The 19,147-nt window shown below is 52.2% G+C and overlaps 1 protein-coding gene across 5 annotated transcripts; it reads left to right on the forward strand.

Annotated features, from left to right (window-relative positions):
* The first annotated feature begins 912 nt into the window (after nucleotides 1-912).
* Nucleotides 913-17,396, forward strand: P2RY2 (purinergic receptor P2Y2). 5 transcript variants are annotated; one of them, XR_012653475.1, is made up of 4 exons: nucleotides 913-1,067; nucleotides 8,258-9,470; nucleotides 11,867-11,987; nucleotides 12,136-17,396. XR_012653475.1 is itself a non-coding variant. In XM_075050265.1 (2 exons), the coding sequence occupies exons 1-2, from the start codon at nucleotides 1,060-1,062 to the stop codon at nucleotides 9,336-9,338; spliced, it is 1,089 nt and encodes a 362-aa protein (XP_074906366.1). In that variant the 5' UTR covers nucleotides 913-1,059; the 3' UTR covers nucleotides 9,339-11,778. The 5 variants fall into 5 exon arrangements, 2 of the variants coding, with proteins under 2 accessions (XP_074906366.1, XP_074906368.1); XR_012653476.1 differs by having other exon boundaries at nucleotides 13,448-15,171; XR_012653474.1 differs by having other exon boundaries at nucleotides 11,867-17,396.
* Nucleotides 17,397-19,147: the final 1,751 nt, after the last annotated feature.

The raw sequence follows: 19,147 nt of genomic DNA on the forward strand, positions 1-19,147 counted from the left end.
TGGGGCACAGCTTAGAATCATAGAATTATAGAATCATAGAATCATTTAGGTTGGAAAAGACCTTCAAGATCATCGAGTCCAACCATCATCCATGCCCACTAAACCATGTTACTAAACCATGCTATGGAGTACCCCATCTATGCGCTTTTTGAATACCTCCAGGGATGGTGACTCAACCACTCCCTGGGCAGCCTATTCCAATGTCTGACAACCCTCTCAGTAAAGGAATTTTTCCTAATATCTAACCTAAATCTCCTTGCCGCAACCTAAGGCCATTTCCTTTTGTCTTATCTCCAGCCACCTGACGGAAGAGACCATCACCCTCCTCACTACAACCCCCCTTCAGGTGGAGAGCTTGGTGTCACCAAGGGTGGGACAGTGTCCCAAATCAGGATGGCCGTGGCAGGACCCCCAAGTAGGGCTCATCCACCCGGTTCAGAGGCATTTCTCCCCCTCCAGGGCTGGTCCTGGGACCCCCTTCCCCCTGTGCGGCTGCTCCACGCCCCAGGTAAGGGACCGTGGGCTCCGCCACCAGCGCTAGCTCCAGTACCAGGGCACCCCAGGATGGATGGATGGATGGGGGGGGGGATCTCCAAGGCATTCCCAGGGGAAAGCAGCTCTCTGGGAACCCTGGAGTCTGCTACGGATTGGGGGAGGTTGGATGCAACGGGGGTGAGTGGTCCCAGCCCCGGGCAGGTGGGCTGGCTCCTGTCCGGGTCCCATCCTGCCCCCGGGGGGGGGGGGGGGGTGGGAAGCCGGTCCCAGCCCCGTTCCCAGTCCGGGGGAGGGCGGTCCTGCCCCGGTCCTGCCCCGTTCCCAGCCCGGGGAGGGCGGTGCGGTCCCACCCCCGTTCTCCCCGTGTCCCCCCCCCCCGTTGCCCGGCTCAGACCCGGCGGCAGCGGCGACCGGGGACCGGGAGCTGCCGGGGGGGGTGGTGGTGGTGGGCTGGGGGGGGGGGAAAGACGGAGCCCCCGGGCATGGAACTGCCTCCGCCGGCTGCTTGAAGGGAGCGGGACGATCGGGACGGAGCTGCCCGGCACGGGAACCACCAGCTCGGGCATGGCCCGGTGAGCGGGGCCGGGGGGGGACGGGACCGCGGAGAAGGGGGGGCGAGTGTTCTGGCCACGCAGGAGGGTGTGCGAGAGCTGGGGGGGGTGATGCAGGGTCCCCACGCACCCAAAGCAGAGAGCGGGGCAAGGTAAGGGCAGAGCTGAACCCCAATTCTCCTCCTCCTCCTCCTCGGGGGCAGCTCACGCCCCCCCGTACTGACACTAAAACTGACCCCCAAACCCCCAAACTGACCCAAAGACGAGGTGGTCGGAGCAGCAGCGGGCAGCGAGCCGCTGGCACGGGCCGGTGCTGGCACGAACGGTTCAAGCCGGGCACTCGAGGAAGGCTCCTGGGCTCCCTTTGCTCCTCTTTGCCTGAATTATTTGATTGCTTATGCATTAATTCCCAATAACCTCTTTTGCCGCTCCGTTTCTCCCTTCCCAGGGGAACTCGCTGGCTGTTTATCAGGGGTTTCCTGTACACACCTCTGGGAAAAGCCGTGGAGCTGACTCGCCGCTTTACTCCGGCTTGTGTTTTTCCACCCCTTTGCATGCTGAGGTCCCTGTGTAATTTATTTGGGGGTGTTTTAATTTGCACTGGGATCGGTGAGACTCTAGTTTCAAACCTTTTGACTTCTTTTAATAGCTCCTAACCCACAAACACCTTCTTCCCCAGAGCTGGGCGCTGGGTGGCATCACTGCAGGAGCAACTTGAAGGGTGAAACCCCTTATTTCTCTTTCTGTTCCAGTTTTCTTATCAGCTTATTGCAAAAACCATTTGGCAACCTGCTGCCTTCCTGTGCGTGAGGCGGGGAGAAGCAAACCCCGCTCCCGGGGGGCCGCCGGCGCTGGGGAACGGTGCCCCCGGCACAGGGCTCGTGGCTGCTGAAATTGGGCCATTTCATTACCACCGGGCATGTGCCCCCAGTTCCTGTTCCTCATTTACACCCGAGCAAAGGGAACTTGGTGGCTGATGGGCTAAGGAGCTGCACTGCAAAGGGGGAGACCCCGACATATGCTGCTGAGCCCTGGAATGCAGCTGCATGCCGGGGCTTAGTGGGTTATAAAACCCCGAGAAGTATTTTTGAATGTCCTGGCACCGAGTGGCTTTACCCTGTCTCTGCCCGATGTGATTTTTATCTCTGGTTGTTGACATAAAGCCAAAGCTGTGAATCGTTTGCTGGCAGCGGAGCGTGCTGCCGGCCTCGCCGTTGTCCCTCCTTAACTCTGAACATCCTCTGTTAAAGCTTTAATGGGAACCGGTCCACAAAGCAAAGACCCTTTTTCTCCCACAGGATGCTCCTTATAGAGGAGCAAATTATCCCCCAAAGTCCGCCCTGCATGGGTTTTTCTGGGATTTGGTGCTGCTTTGGCTTTGCAATAACTGCCAGTGCTGTGGTCGAGCCTGATAATAGTGTTATCCTCAGTCTCGGATGCCAGTTATCACCCAGACAGAGAGAATGCACTTGGTTTTGCTGGAGGGGTTGTGATGTTGATGGGTGACTCCATTGGTTTGGGCAGGAGGCTGTTAGGTTTCTGTGGAAATGTCATTTCCCCCAGATACAGGGCTTGTAGGGTGAAACAGTTAACAAAAGCAGGTGATCGACCAAAAACTCTTCTCCAGGTCTGACCATTTCTTCCTCCAGTGAGCACCAGAAAATCATGGAGGGCAAAACCAAAGACAAACTCCTGGTATAAAAACCAGCACAGGGCTCCTTTCTATCTGCAGGAAGCCTAAAGGATGTGAGCACCCTGTTTTCCCCCTGCAATAAATAAAAATCAAGATTTGGGGGCTCACATAAGATGTGCCCCCAACCCTGTGGGATGCTGCAAGGTCTTTTGGAGGGCAGGTGATGTAGGGCTATAGGGAAAAAACATGCAGGGACCATCATCTTTGCTGTAGCACGAAGGGAAATGTTGAAGGGATTAAATATTGGCCAGGGTGATTTTTGCTCCCAGCAGGATCTGTCCCCGGAGACCTGCCGTGCTGGGAATCGAGTCAGGTTCAACCGAACGAAGGCGTCTTTAATTATGCACGAACGCTGGCACCGATGGGTTTAATCTAATTCACTCTAAAGCCACAGCTTTGGTTAATCTGGATGGACTTTCCATAATGTGGAAAAAGGCAGGAGGTTTTGGTACCGCCTGGGAAGCGGAGGCTTGAAGGGGGATTGATTCAGGGAGGAATTCAGGGAGTTTCTTGAGGGAAACCAGAAATTCCCAGAAAAAGTCATTTGACTTAAAGGAAAACATTTTATTTGATCTACAAACAAGGTCATAAAGTTCTTTTTAAGTCGTTATATTGTTTATCCAAACTCCCTCTCCCCTTTCTAACTTGGGTCAAGTTACTGAAAAACCTTCTAGGAAACCAAAAGTCCCCCCGAAAAAATACTTGTCATGGAGAAAACAAATTTAACTGTGCTGCTTCTGAGCCTGGGGGCAGGAGGGGAAACTGAGGCACAAGGCTACTTCAGTGGAGCAGCTCTGTTTCTGCCAGCCAGAGCGGAGCTGCCCAATGCCCTCCAAGGTGCTTTTTTGGGGAAAAGAAGAGAAACACAGATTCTGTGCAAGCTTATTTTGGGATTTCTGGCTATTTTTGGGGTGGGGGAAGGGGTAAGTCAGACCCATGGGAGTTAAAAGAGGGGCATTGCCTGGGGCTCTGGGCAGGGAGATGGGTCAAGCGCCTCAAGCTGCTTAAAGCTTGCTTTTGGGTGTCTTGGAAATGTATCTTGGAGGTATCTTGCCTTGGGATGGCTGAAGAGAAGCGCTGGAGAGCGGTGGAGAAGGTGGGACCGGGACGGCTGGGGAAGTCCTCAGCCCACGCTGGTGGCCAGAGCAAGCCTGGAGGAGAAAGGAGCTGAAGGTCACCGCGGCAGAAAGGAGCCAAATGGAAAGGGCAGATGAAAACCAGGCAGTTTGGCCAGGCTCAAATTTCAGCCTGGTCCTATCTCACGTTTCCCAACCAGACAGGCTTGGTAGCATCCCAATGCGCCGTCTGTTTGCTTTTGGTTGCAGAGAGTTTCAACCACGGTCCCAAAGGAGAGAAAAACGGTGCCAGGTCGTTTGCTTCCCAGCGTCTCGAGTAGTTCCTGATCTGGAGTGAGGATTTTGTTGAGTCTACTAAATGCCTATAAATTAGGGCAGGGAAAACACCCACAGTCTCCTGATGTCTGTTGCAAAGGAGTCGGTGGGGAAGATTCAGTAAATGGATCGTGGTTTCGACCTCCAGCGTAAAATGATGGGAGCTGCGGTCGCAGTCAGTGCGACTGGGTTCGATTTCCCAGGGATTTGCACCGGCAGAATGAAGGGCTGCATCTGTGAGGTCCTGCCGGTAAATTAATCCACGTTAATTATTGGGGAAGGTCAATTAAACCTCATCAACCCCCCTGTGAAAATCCATTCATAGCAGCCGTGATTCGGTTGCGCTTTGTTTGCTTCCGTTTGCTTCTGCTTCTGCTGGCAGGTTCCCAAGCACAAAACACTGCGGGATGGATGATGACCTCTTGGGATGGCACCAGGAACGCTGAAAAGTGGGGCAGAAACCAGGATTAAAGCCCTTTACTCAGTGATTCAGTGTCCAACCCGTGGTCCCCCTGTGCTGGCCCTGGGTGCTGCCCATCCCTCGACTGCCCGTGACCTTCTCCGATGACAGCCCCCTCCTTCCCCATATTGACTCATCTAAATATCCCCTGCCTGGTCATGGTAGATACTGTTACGGGAGCATTTTGGGATGCTGCCATCACACGCACATGCCTGTGGGTATATATATTTGAGGGCATGTGGCTGCCGGGATTGTAACACCGGTCTGCCTGGGCTCCTTTCATCACAGAGCTCCTCTCCTGTGCTGCCTTCATCCACTATAGCTGAGGGTACCTGTTTTCTGGGAAAAAAAAAAAAACACGTCCCCTGGGATAAACACATCCAAGGCCACACTGCAGAGAGAGACATGGTCCAGCAGTTGCAGCCAGGTTCATCCAGACCCGACACGTGGTCCAGCATGGAGGAAGCTGGTCGGGGCGATGCCCTTGCTGTGCACGGGTGGCTGGAGGGCACCTAAAAAGCTGTGCGTGCTCACCTGCATTCAACACCAGAGCAAAAAACCTCCTGCCATGACCCTGGGAAGGGCTGGGAGAGCCGATGTAGCAGATGCAGGTGGTCCTCAGCAAAGCATCGTGGTGGGTTTGCTTTTGGTAGTCACAGGAGCATTTATCCTGCTTGGCATCCTCAGGGATCGCTGTTGCTTTCTCCCTCCCCTCATCCCCGCGGGGGGCTCGATGCATCACTGTAAGAGCTGGCGTTCGTGCCATCCAGCCCGTAGGCAGAGGAAAGGGCAGCTGCCAGCTTTTGTGCCTTCACACGCCTTGGCTGGCTGTGTCCTCTGCGGCTCGCTCGCTGCGGATGCAACGGGACCGGGGGCGAGGGGGTGGACTGCAGCCACGGCCCCGACAGACACAGCAGGTTTTGTCCTAGGGATTCTGGACAAAAGTAGGGGGAAAAAAAAAAAAAGAAAAAGGCTTTTACATTTCAAGAAGGAAAAGGAGGGAGAGCATGACGGCAAGGACAAGGCTGCCTTGTGAGCGGGGTTTTGTCTCCGTGATTACCCCATTCAATCAGACCAGAGAGCCCTGTTTGCTCCTTGTCCTGAAGATGGAGATGTGCATCTTGGCACATCCATGGCTGCGGCATGGCCTGGGGCAGCCCATGCTGCCCTGCACGCTGGAAGACATTCCCCACCTTGGCTTATGGATGGGTTTCAAATGCTCGTTGGGTTTTCTAGATGGGTTGCAGGAGCCTGCAGCGGGGGTGGGCTGGAAGATGGGGTGACCTTGCCCCCATCAGTGCTTCAGAGCTGGGTGATGGGTTGTCTGCAGGGGACAGAGGGGATGCAGATGTAAAGGCACAGAGAAACCACGTGCGAGGCTGAAGCCTCTGGAGCTCTGTAACTCTTCCCTGGGCCTTTTAGGGCACCTTGTGTGGCTTCTCTCGGTCGCAGTGGCCTGTCCAACCCCTTTAATTGGCTGCCAGGTCTGCGGGCAACCTCTGTCTCGTTGGCCACAGATCTGCAAAGCTCGGAGGGAAGAAAGAAGTTGGGGAGAAAAGCAGCTGGAAAGTGTTTTCCCATCTGCCTGAGCACTGCCAATCCTCTCCATCTGCAGGGACAACCCTGTTGCCGAGGACTTGAGGGAAGCGGGATGAAAGGTGATGGGACCAAAGCTGAACGGGACACAGGAAAAGCAAAACCCTGGGGCCAGGACAGAGCAAGATCAGTCCTGGCTCCTCATGTTCATCGCAGAGTGGTTCCCAAAGTTATATTTGGGTTCTGGCAGATGTTGCAGATTAGTCAGGGTGTGAGCGTGTGTGTGGTTTCTGCCCACATCCTTGGGAAGCGTGAGCCTCGGCCAGCGCTGCTTGTGGTCTGCAGGGGCAAAGCAGCAAAATGGGGGAAACATCATGAGGGATCATGTCTGTACCATACCTGGACAGGTTGTTTGATCCAGTCTCTGGAGCAAGGACTGGACTTATCCCCATGTGTTGGGCTGGAGGCATCACTTCACCCCTTCTCCATCAGCTATGAGTTGTCAAGGTGCTTTTTAATGCCATAGTGCTTCGCTTCGGTGAGAGATCATCCGGGTTGGCGACTTCTAGGAGACCCTCATTGCCTCCTTCCCTACAGGATCTGAATTGGAGGTAGGTGCAGGATAGCTCTGGATCATTTTGTGCTTATCTGCAAGAAAGGGCATGCCCACGCTGTCCCACAGCATGGTGGCATCAGGTTAGAGCCGAACCATTTAGCTGAGAAGGCTGGTATTGCTCTTTTCCACCTAAAATCATGGGGAGATTTGGATCAGGGTACATCCCATGTACTCATTCAAAGAGCAACTTTTCTCAAACGTTTTCTCCTGCAGTAGCTCCCAGTCTCTGAGATCCCATGCTGGGTTCATCTCCCTATATCCCTGTTTCCGCAGGCTCCCCATGACAGGGTACAGCACTGTGATCAAACCAGCCTGTTTTACGGGAAGGGAGGCAAATGCATTTTAATTCGATTCCTGGCTGATGGGCTTGCTGAGCGATCATGTGTCAGCTGGGTCGTGGGCTGTCCCCGACACACAAAAGGGCCCTTGTCCCTCCTGACAGAGACAGCGCCAGACTCTGTGTGTCTGCAGAGACTCTTTCAAGTCCATTTTTCTCATCTCAACTGGTCATTCCCATGCATAAAGCAGCTTTGCACAAGCATAGGCAGACTTTCTGGGGGTGATGCTGAAGGAGCAGGTCTCAAGGCCAGGAAGCAGGACCAGCGAGATGGCCACCATCGGCCCAACACTAAACCCATTAAAAACCCGTCCTCATCATGAACAACCAACCTAGGCAGGGCCCCCGTGGTGGACAACGTGCTCCCTTTGGCAAGGTTTGATTACAGGGGCCTCCAGACATTGTGGTGGTGTTTGCTCTACCAGAAGGAGCTGAGGACCTCTGAAATCAGGGCCCTGCCAGTCACAGGGATTGCTCACTGAAGAACATGGTTCCTTTTTCTTGCCCGTTCTGCCTGGGGTTTAGTAGGACCCACCTTTCATGGTGCCAGCTGAGTCACTTCTCGTGGATGGTTAAACACAGAATGGAGCATCTTTCTGTTCTGTAGCACCTGAGACCAAGTTTCTGTGTGAACCTGGTGGGAAGGGTCGACTGGGATATTGAACTGGGCTGCAGGAGATCTGAGTTGGACTTCCAGGTGTGGCCTGGGATTTGTTGGTGACTTTAGAGCAGCTTAGTTCCTCCTCTGTGCTCCAGATCCAAAATGAGGATAAATAAACCTCCCTTCATCTGCTTGACCATAAGTCCTCCATGCTAGGGACTACCTCGGTTGTGTCAACACCCAACTCAGTGAGGCCATGGTCTTTGTGGGTATGTGGTGTGCTGGCAGGAGACCTGCATTGCCACCTCTCGAGTCATTGTCACCTGCACTGAGATGGCACTGCCTGCCAGACGGCTAGTTGTGCCTGCGGGTAGCTTTTGGATAGACACAGCTAAGTGTTGATGGCAACCTTGACAGGAGGAGAAGGGAAGGGTATAGTAATAATATATAGTAATAATGACAACACGGGCCACACAATGTGTCACAGCATTGTGGCACGGGCGTTTTCTCATCTAACCCACCTCGTCCAGGGACTCCTTACCTCCGTGTCCTTACAGCCTCTTTGCTTTCCCCCCAGGGTGATGGCGAACCTAACAACTCCTCCAGCCTGGACCAGAGTCATCAACAGCTCCTTAGACCCAGGTGGTGCAGGAAACAACGCCTACAAGTGCATGTTTGTTGAGGACTTCAAGTATGTCCTGCTGCCCGTCTCCTACGGCATCGTGTGCGTGGTGGGGCTCTTTCTCAACCTGCTGGCCCTCTACGTCTTCATCTTCAGGATCAAGACCTGGAACGCCTCCACCACATACATGTTCAACCTGGCCGTGTCCGACACGCTCTACGTGGTCTCCCTGCCCCTCCTGGTGTATTATTACGCCATGGGGGACAACTGGCCCTTCAGCGTGGGCTTGTGTAAGATAGTCCGCTTCTTGTTTTACACCAACCTCTACTGCAGCATCCTTTTCCTTCTCTGTATCAGCATCCATCGATTCCTGGGCATCTGCTTCCCCCTGAAGTCATTGCAGTGGGGACACGTCCGCTACGCCCGGAGGGTGTCAGTCATCGTGTGGGTGGTGACCGTCGTGTGCCAGTCGCCTGTGCTCTTCTTCGTCACCACCAGCGTGAAGCGTGACACCATCACCTGCCACGATACATCCAGGAAGGACCTCTTTGGCCAGTTTGTCATTTACAGTTCAGTGATGCTGGTGCTGCTCTTCTGCATCCCCTTCCTCATCATCATCGTCTGCTACTGCCTAATGGCCCGGAGGCTGCTGCAGCCCACGCGGGGGATTTCCCGGCTGTCCCGATCCAAAAAGAAGTCGGTCAAGATGATAATCATCGTCTTGGTGGTCTTCATCGTTTGTTTTCTTCCTTTCCATGTCACTCGTACCTTGTACTACTCCTTCCGGAGCTGGGACTTGAGCTGTCAGACCCTCAATGCTATCAATTTAGTCTATAAGGTGACTCGTCCCCTAGCTAGCACCAACAGCTGCTTGGATCCCATTTTGTATTTCTTAGCAGGACAACGATTTATGAAGTTTGCGGGCAACAAAATGCCAGGGAAGCCTCAAAATGAAATGGCACTGGGCATTGTGCCTACCAATCACCTGGGAACCAGTGACGACATGGACATATTATCCAAGGAGGTGAAATCCTAGCTCTGCTCCAGCACAGGCAGCACCATCTCCGCGACAGAAGGTTTTATCCCAGCTGTGAAGGGAGGTCAGGATGCTTCAGGGCCCGAGGCTTTTGGTGCTTGCGGTGCATTGGCTTGCACCCACTTCAGCATGGTCCGTGTTAAATGCAGTCCTCTGCTCGTTGCTGTTTCAAACGTATTTTTTCAGGAAGATGCTGCTGTGGTTATACACACAAACCCCATATCTCTGCCTCGTCATCCAGGCCTGCCTCTCCATTCAATGCTGAATGGCATCTCTCCACCAGTGAGGCTGGGTAACCTCTATCATGGTGGCCAAATCTGGTAAAAAAAATCACTCCCTGAATGTCTTAGATCCTTTTCTAAAGCAGAAACATTGTGTGCAAAAGGTCCCCCTAAAGAAATCCATCTGCCTTTCTCCAGATTCCCTGGCAGAGAGGTAGCAAGAGTTTCTCCATGCCTTGGCATGCGAGGAAGGGCTTTTGGTTGATGAGGACAGTCAGCTGCGGTTCTGCTAAACAGGTTGATGAAAATGTCAACCGCAAATACCACCCGCAGCAGGAAAGGGTCTCCCACAGCTTTGCATCCCTGAAGAAATGCTCTCCCAGCTTCAAGCCCTGGCATCTGCTGGCAGAGCCGGGAGGGGACTCCTAGCTCCTGTCCAAGGGCTGGCTTCCCGTTAAAAAGGGTGCTGGTGGACCTTCCATCCCACTGGAGTATACTGGTACCATCCCACTGGAGTTTACTGGTACCATCAAGCAAGTCCCCTGTAGTTTTCTCCAGTGGAGTCAACATCTTCCTAAAGACCCATTAGTGCTTCCCAACAGCAACATTCACCCTTGAAAAGCTTTTAGGAACCCATACCTTTCTTTCAGCTGCTAACTTTAATAATAATCTCCAGCTCATTAAGATTTAGGGTAAGCTCTCCAGGTCTTGTTTTTAACCCCCTTACTAGTGAGTCATGTTTCTAGAAAGAAGCGAAGACCGTTGCTCATCCCCTTGGCTGAGTGCTGCCACATCCTCAAGGCTGCTCGGAGGTGACACCCTCTGGGACCTTTAGCAGCTTGCTGTGACCCAAAATGCTGCCCAAATGTTGCTGTCTGGTCTCCTCATAATCCCAGTGCTCCACTGAAGCCAGTCAGCATGTCCCTTACTGACAGTGTGGACCTACCCTGGGAAATTTGGCAGCGCTAAACCCTGGGTTTAGGAGCCATACCAATAAACGTGGTGCTAAGCTTAACCCCAGTCCTGTCTGGATTTGGCCTTGCATCCCCCATCAGCCAGGACAGTTCAAAGTAAACTGGAGAAATTATCCACAAAACACTTCACCAGAAGGTCCACTTGGTCTTTCTTTCTGTAATTGTTGGGTTAGACAGCCAAGAGCCCAGGTCCACGGTTTCCTTGCCCAGCCTTGCCACGAGGATGCTGATTCCTCACCCCAAAAATGAAAATTGCTTGTTCTGCAGCACTGGATGAGTCATTTTTTTAAAAGCAGCCTCGGCTCTATTTTAGGATTAGACAAACACACTTGATCCTGGTTTAGACCGATTCCTCAGACGTCTTCTTATTTTCCCCCATCCCTCCTTCTTATGAAGTGGCTTGGTGGAGATAAAGACATGCCACGATGTAACCAGCGGAGTTCAGTCAAGGGTGACTGGGACCATTCAGGGTTAACCGGGCAGTTCCCGTGGTCCCGGCTCAGCGGAGCCGTGGTCCCGTGCAGGGCTCTTGGCCCAACCAACAATGTCACAACCACAGGAGGCAAAGGAGGGGACTGGTACAGCTCTGAGCACCGTCGGCAAAGAAAAACAGCACATTTGTGGGGTGGTTCATCTCATCCTTGAGTGAACTTTTAGGTCAGGGTTGGGTTAAGATAGGATTTGCACTGTGGCAGCGCCTTTTTTTCCTTGTGCCTGTGAAGGAAGCTTGACTTTACGAGGAGGGTCACGGCGTAGTCACCGGGGCGAGACAAATAGTTGGGAGAAATTAATTCAACCGAAGCACTGAACTGGTACAAACATTACTCCAGGCCAGGTCTTGCCTGGTCTCCCACACTTGCCAAAAACCAACATGAACACCAAGTAACGTGCTCTGAATAATTCAACAAAAATGTGCTCAAAGTTCATTCCTGCTTGGTGATCCCATCTTTCTCCAAGCTGGCATCAGCCAGCTTCAAACCACCACTTTGGGCAACGCTGCCAGTCCCACCAGGGAGGTCCCTTTGTGATCCTGATCCCGCACAAGCTAACGGCACTGTTCAGATGCAGAGCAGTTGGAGACGTACCAACTGGAAATTTATATATAGATTTTTTTTTGTTTGTAAAAGCACTAACTTATACTAAAAAAAAAAAAAGTGGGTTTTGTGACAATGACTGTACATTTTTTATTTTTGTAACATGCAAACATCTCAGATTTCTTATAGTAAATAAATTTATTTCTATTATGAGTGCTCTTCTGCTGTCTCCTCTGATATGTACAGAGGGGATACTGGGGATAGAAACTGGGTCGTTGAATGTCATAAATGTATTTCAGGCTCCAGATACAGCTGTCCACGTGTGGGCCCACGGTAGATACCTCCAGCATCTGAACTCCTGTAGCAGTCCGGGGAGGAGGTGGTCACCCCAAGAGACAAGTCTTCTCATCCTTGCTCAAGGTGAGATGGAGCTGAGATGGAAAGGGCTACTGGAGCACCCCCAAACCCAGCAGCTTGCTGGGGGGAGTTTCACTTTATCTTGCTGCTGTCTCCCCTTTTCCAGAAAGCTCAGTAGCACTTGTGTTTGTCCCGCATCCTCTCTTCTCAGAGGCGGGAAGACCCAGAGGAACAACTCAACTGTCTCAGATGAGAATTTGCTGTGGAGACAGGTTGGAGCATCCTAGTACGCTCCAGGATGGCTCCTTATAGCTGGTCAGAGCAAACCTCTGGACCTCAAAAGCCAGGGAGCAGGTCTTCAGTCCTCTCTCTAACCCATCCCGAGTGGGATCGTGCATCTCCTTGCAGTGTGCCCATGGGCACTGCACTGCAGAGCCTTACAGCACTGCCCCGTAACTGCAACGGGCTGACCCGAAACCTCTGATTTACCCCTTGAAGGTCGGGCAAAGATTCAGGCAGGGTAGAAAATGCCCCAGAAGAGACCACTGCTCCTGGAATCCATCTGCCAAGCAAAACCTCCTCTGTGAATCTTGAATTCCACCTAATGTCTCTTGAATTCAATGCTTGCAGGGGGCTGATACCACCAGTTCGGGCAAAACTCAGGTGCAGAGACAGCTGTATGGTCACGGCAGGGCTTTACAAGGGCCAAAAACCCTGGTAGCATGAGAAATTCAGTAGCCAATCTTTTTGGTTATATCTCCATGGATCTGGTGGATAGCTTCTCCTATGCCGCTCCTGTTGAAGACCAGAAGAAATTGCTAGATTAAGTAATTAATTAATGAATCTCTAAGTAATTGATCTCCCATCCCATAGACCACATTTTTTTCTGGTTCACCCACAGCTCACGGAGCTACCAAACCAAGAGGTTTCACTCCACATGCTGAAACCTCTTGTTCTCAAAGGCTTCTCACCTTCCCCTACAGACACCAGGAGAACAAGGTTTCCTGAGCCTAACCACAGTCCCCATGAAAAACTACATTTTTTTCTCTATTGCAATTTGTCTACCGCTTCCTCTCTCGCCTGGTTTTTGCTGGGCCCTTCTCTGCCGACGAAATGAGGCTCTTAAGACACACTCATCTCCACTGATGAATTTATTACAAACTGTAATCAAGTCACCTTGAAATCTGCTCGGCAACAACCTGAGCAGCTCAAATTCCTTTGCTCTTATCCCAAAGCCAATTTCTCCAGCCTTCAAATTAGTTTACACCTGATCTCCCAGCCATGTCTTTAAGACACAGTAACTGCCCACATCCCTGCGGTGGGGGACAGAAGCACTTTGTGGTCCCCTGCACCATGGGAGAAAGCACTGCCTTGGTTTCTCTTTTAAAGAACTTTCTAGCCCTTACAGTTGCCAAAACATGAAGATTCAAAAGCATAAAGCCAAAGAAATAGCTGCAAGCCCCCAAACTGCTACATTAGACATCTCAAAATACACTCCCTGAAAAACCTCTCTTGATTTTCAGCCCAGGTTTTGGAGTCCCACCCCGGGGTGAATGTGATGCAGACGAAGGGCTCGCACATGAACAGATTTAGCTCGTGGGTTTTACAGCATCACACCCAACGTTTTCCTTCCCTTCTTCACAGAATGACTTCTGTGCAGTTCATGCTAGCACCAACTTGTGTGAGTCACTCAAACCCAAGAATGAGAATTAAGCAAGAATAATATCCATTGACAGGGAACACAGAGGTTGTGCACTTACTTCAAAGAAACAGAAAAAAACCCCAAACCCTAAACCACTTTTTCTAAATACCCCTTAGCACTGGGAGCAGAAAGAGAAAGTTAAGAGCATTGGTGGTTTCCCGCCAAGCAAGCAAATCTGCCACGTGGGGTGGAGGGATGCGCATTTCTGCTAGACCTTCCCAGCATCCAGTACAGGGCTTTTTCTTCTTGATTATGCCTTTCTAGGAAGCAGACCCTTAATCTGGCAGACGCAGGCAGTAGGTCATGTTGTTACTGTAAGCCACTTGGCACGTCCACTTCTGTTTCGAGTAGTGAGTCCTGGCTTCATTTTTCTTGTTTTACTTCCTTGGGGCTTGATGTTCTAAGGAATAAGTCTGTCTGGCCCTCCAAGTCATTTCTGATCTAGCTGGCCAATTCAATAGAGGGACAAAGTCTCTGCACTATTGAACTCCTACAAGCTTCATAGAAAACAGCTTGCCACGCGAAGGAGAAAGAGCCAAAGGAGTCTCACCCAACAGCTCAACCTTTATATTAGACACCAGAGAATCCACACTCACTTTCCCCCATGCTACAGCCTGTGGTGGCTTGGGAAGGTGTCCATCACACCACCAATGGTGAGCGAGGAAAGGTGACAGATGGTGCCCCAAAGCCATCCAGGAGACCAATGCTGGGTTCAAAGGGAGGCGATTCCCAAATCCCGCAAACTAATCATGTTATGGCAGAAAATGGATGGGCCAAAGCAGCATTTTCTTCGGAAGAAATCAAACCAGTGGGTGTTTGAAATAACACGCCAATCACCCAGCTTTGTGAGGAGTTTATTTTAAGTCTTTTACGGGTTTAATACCAATATTTGCAGACTGCTTGGCAAATAAATGCTCCGGAAAGCCTGGAAGTTTAAAATATCTTTCCCTTTTTTTCTTTCTCCCCAAATACCTGCAATTTTAAGCACTGGATAAACACCAACACCTTGGTGTGTGCTTTGGGGAGCAGCTGGACTGTCACACTGCGTACGCATATATATATATGCACACATGTACATGTATATAAGTACATACATGCCCACAAAGCATCCTTCCCACACTCCAGGAGAGGAGAAAGGATTGAGTCCTTGTGCCTGAGCCCTGCCCAGTGTCTGCCCTCCCAAGGGCATGGGAAAGCATGCAAAACAGCCCTCTGTAGCCCAAAACTTCCTAATTTATACAAGAACAGCAACTTTTCAAACCCTCCCAGCCACCTGAAAGCTGCCTGGCTGTGGCTCATCACCCATGAAATGAGCTGCAAGGTCTCAGCTTGGTGCTGGAGGCTCCTGCCTTTGCAGCAAAGGATGTGCTGAAGCAGCCCCCCCCCCCCAAAAAAAAAAAAACAAACCCAAACATCTTGCCTGAGTGGGTTTTGCAGCCCCATTTGACGCTGCAGGAGGTCCCCCGCCAGTTCTTGCTCCTTTGCTTATACCACCCACCATGAAAAGGCAACATGTCACAACCCCATTTCCATCCCCACCCCAAATCCCGGGGGAGCCCTGAGGTGCCCTCAAACCGCCAAGCTCCCACCCTTGAACTTAGAAAGAAAGGTGCGGGGGGGGGGGGTGGGGTGTTCCAACTGAGATCCCAGCTGGTGGGATGCCCAGTGGGAGACCTTGGAAGATGGTGGAAGGTGCACGGAAGACTGCGGTCCCCATAGTGCAAAAACCGGGCCAGCATCCTGCGCTGATTTTTAATATGAAAACCGTTTAGCTGAATAGGCTGAACCCTGCTGCAGCAGAGTCCTCTGCTGGTGCTAAGGGGATGTGGCAGCAAGGAGCAAGGGGTCCCCCACGTCCACCGCAGGGGACAATGGGGTCACCCGTGGGAGCGCTAACGATGCCCTAGGAACACCCCAGGGCCACACCAATGGTGGGAGCAGCGTCCCAGGCTAGTGATGGGAGCATCGGGGTGCCAGCAGTGGGTCCCTGTCCCCACGCTGGGATTTCCACCCAGGCACACACGGCCACTCAAGGCAGGGTCCTGGTTTTCATCCATGGGACTTTCCAAGGGGTGGAGATGTTTTCTATTCGCTTTGAAGTTCCCCCTTGCATAAGCCAAGATGCAGCGTGTGAGACAGCCGGGCAATCAGCCTCTCCTCCTGTGACCTGTGGTTTTAAGGGCAAGGAAAGAGCCTGGTCACCATCTGCCTTTCATCCAGCTGCCCACCCGCCGCTCCAGCTCCATCCCCGTCCATGTGTAAAGGCTCGATGCTCCTTTAACAAACTTTTATCCTTTTCTCATCAAAACTGGGGCAAGCGGGTTGGAAACCAGCTGGCCACCATTGGGAAAAGAGCCCAAGTGCAAGTCCAAGCACATGGATGGAAGTGGAGGCCGTTTGGGATCCACGTTGGGAAGGACCTTGGTGCACGTCCTTCACGATGGGGATTTGCCACCATCTCTGCATTTGGAAACAGGTTTATTTTGGAAGGATGTCCCCGATCAGCTGTTCACCTGGGCTATGAACCTCTCTGCACAACCTCATCCTTGACCAGACTGCTGGGCCAGCCGTCCTGGTCCCCTGAGCACTCCTGCAATGCCCTTAGTGAAGCTGTGAGCCCAGCACCGGGATGTGGGATGCAACCCAAGCACTGGCAGGTGCCTGCAAACCTCCTCTGCTAGGATGCAAGAGGATGCAATGCCTTTCTGAAGACCTTTTTTAGGTGAAGCAGCTCCACCACCCCCAGCCAGATGCAGTTGTTCTGCTCCCGATTTGTGGCTTAGTGCATTTTGCAGCCTGGCAGCAGCACAAGATGCCACATGGGTGCCAGCACAGCCTGTTTGCAAATAGGGTGTGAGTGCAATGCCCCAGCACAGCGGCTGTTCCTCATGGCCTGTTGAACGAGTCCATCTTGTCCCAAATGAGCAAATGGGCTTGAGCACCTTGGGATGGGCTTGCAAAGCAGGCTGTTAACTTCTGAGGGGCGGCCAGCTCTTCGATAGGATCCTGTCACTGCACGCTGCAATTTGCAGGGCCAAGTAGAAAGGCTGCAAGAAGGGGAAGGTGCTCAGGGGATGACCACGTTTGGTTAGCAGAGCTTCTGGTCCTCCTTGGGCAAAGGATTCGACAACCTCAGCCTTCGAGCTAGGAGAAAGGAATGTTGCTGTGGCTTTCAGGGAGCGGCTGGACACCCCAGAGCCTGCTACATGTCCTTGTCCCCCTGTGCAGAACCCATGATCACAAAGAGAGGATGCATTTCCTATGGTCCAGGTCCCCAGGGATACGCATCCCACCTGAGCAGACCTGAAAGCATCGGTGAAAGGCACAGGAGACTTGTTGCCCCTCTGCCAGCCCTATGGGAAACCAGGGGACCCACTCTGGCAAAGAGGTGGCACCTCCATTGAGGTAGCTGCTTCATCCATCGGAATAGGATCAGACAGAATCTAGGAAAGGGATCTATGGAGGTCTTAGGTCCAACCCCCTGCTCAGAACAGGGCTGGCTCCAAAATCAGAGCATCCTGGACATGACCCAAGGCACCCCAGAGCTGCATCTCAAGGGGGTCCATGAGCGCATGACCCAGAAATGCCTTTTCATCTCCACTGGCTTTCAAGAAAGCCTGGCTGGCCATTGTTAAATGACACAAATTGCCCCTAAAGAGCCTCTGCAGCACCGCCGGGGCCCTGTGCTCAGCAAGATGCTGATACTTCTATGTCTCACCCTTCTAGCATCCTCCCAGGATTAGCTCGCAGGGCTGAGACTTAAAAATAATCCATCGGGGGCAGCGGGTGGGTGGGCATCACAGTCACCGCACCGTCACTAACGTCAGCTTCCCCAAACCCATCTGCACGTCGATGCTGGCCACAAACTCCATCCGGCACGCCGCGGCTGCGTGAAGGCATCCGAGAAACCACAGGGGTTTGCCAAGGAAGTATCAAAAGCCCTGGAGCAGCCTCCCCGCTGATGCCTCCCCATCTGTTCTTCGTTAGGCAAATGAGCTGTGGGCTCCTGGCTGGGTGGTCTGGGCTTGGGGACCCCTCTGTGGTCGGCTCCTGGGGTGATACACTAGCAGTGGGGAGCAACGACAGTGCTGGGGGGGGGCAATTTTTGGAACTGTGGGCCTGGATCGAGCAGCATCCATATGGATGATGCCTCCAGCCAGGGCTGTGGGCAGCGGCGCGCGCCTGTGTCCCATGGCACCGGTTCCAGCTGGTGATTAATATCTCACTGTCCTGAGCCTCATCCAGACTTTCTGGGATCATTTCCTAGAAATTCATCATCCCTTCCCAGGCAATACTTCCCAGATGTTGCAGACCATCTCTGCGTTTCGCCATCTGGCTGGTGATGCGAGGCTCTCCTCTCCACAGCATGAAGCCTGGAGGAAGAGCAGCACTTTATGACAACCCCTTGTAGCATCGAAATCCTCCTCATCTCCAAAATATTTCCATTTTTTGTCCCAATTAGCAAATGACTCCTGAGTTATGGTAACTCCTCAAGCATCTTCACAAGGCAGCTGGGTTGAAACGTGATGTAAAAATTAATTTGTAGCAGCTGTTCTTCCCCCTAGTTGCCCATAGATGGAGGAAGAGAGCTTCACCCCTTTGGCTTCCCTCCTTCAGCGATCTGCTTGATGAGGTTGCATGGTGTTTTGGGGCTCTCCTCCTCTCTGCTTTGGCCCATCAGATGCTCGGTTTGGGTGTTTTAATGCCAATCCTGGGAAAGACATTGGCCATGAGTTGCGCAAGACCCTACTACTCGATGCCATGTGAACCCACATGGAAGAGATGGTCCCTCCAGGAGCCCACATACCCTCTTGAGACACTCAAGATGCCGCAAGAAACGTGGCCCCAAGATAAGCAATGGTGCCCGGATAAGCAAACGCAGCTCCTCCTGGCTACGGCTGTGCTGGTCCGTGAGACAATCCAGGACCCATCTTCTGGGTACACATCCCACAGGGTTACTCCCTCACCACCCTGACCTGGGTGGCCACATCCAACCCACTGGTGGGCATCCGGTAAAAGAGCTGCTTTGGAGGAGTGAAAGTCCAAACCATGCCAGTGACGGTGCAATGATTAATCTGGACATTCACAGCCCAGGGGCAAGGATCTGGCCAACGATGTCCCAGGAGGCTGAGTCATGCCAGGTGAGCACCACAGAGAACCAGGGTTTGATGGAGAGAAAGATTTCTCCCAGAGAGTTGTTCTGCTGCTCAGAGACCAATATTAGTTTAGGATGGAGATATTCTGGGGGGAAGAACTCAATTCCCAGAACATGTCATAATTTGGGGAGATTTTAATTCTTTTCTTCCAAAATGGAGCTATTTGTTCAGGAGGCGTGGAAGTATTCCCCTTCCTCCTTTTCTGAGACAAAGCACTTGACTTTTCACTTCAAAAAGACACTTTTTCAACAAAAAAACCCACTCATCTTTTTTAAGTGAGCAAACCAAAATAGGCAAGGGTTAAAAAAGCCCAGCAGAAAATATTCGCTTTGACCTCCCTTTGACTGGGATCATGTTTTCCTCCC

This window comes from Buteo buteo, chromosome 18 (genome assembly GCF_964188355.1).
Source record: "Buteo buteo chromosome 18, bButBut1.hap1.1, whole genome shotgun sequence".
NCBI classification, from domain to species: Eukaryota; Metazoa; Chordata; class Aves; order Accipitriformes; family Accipitridae; genus Buteo; species Buteo buteo.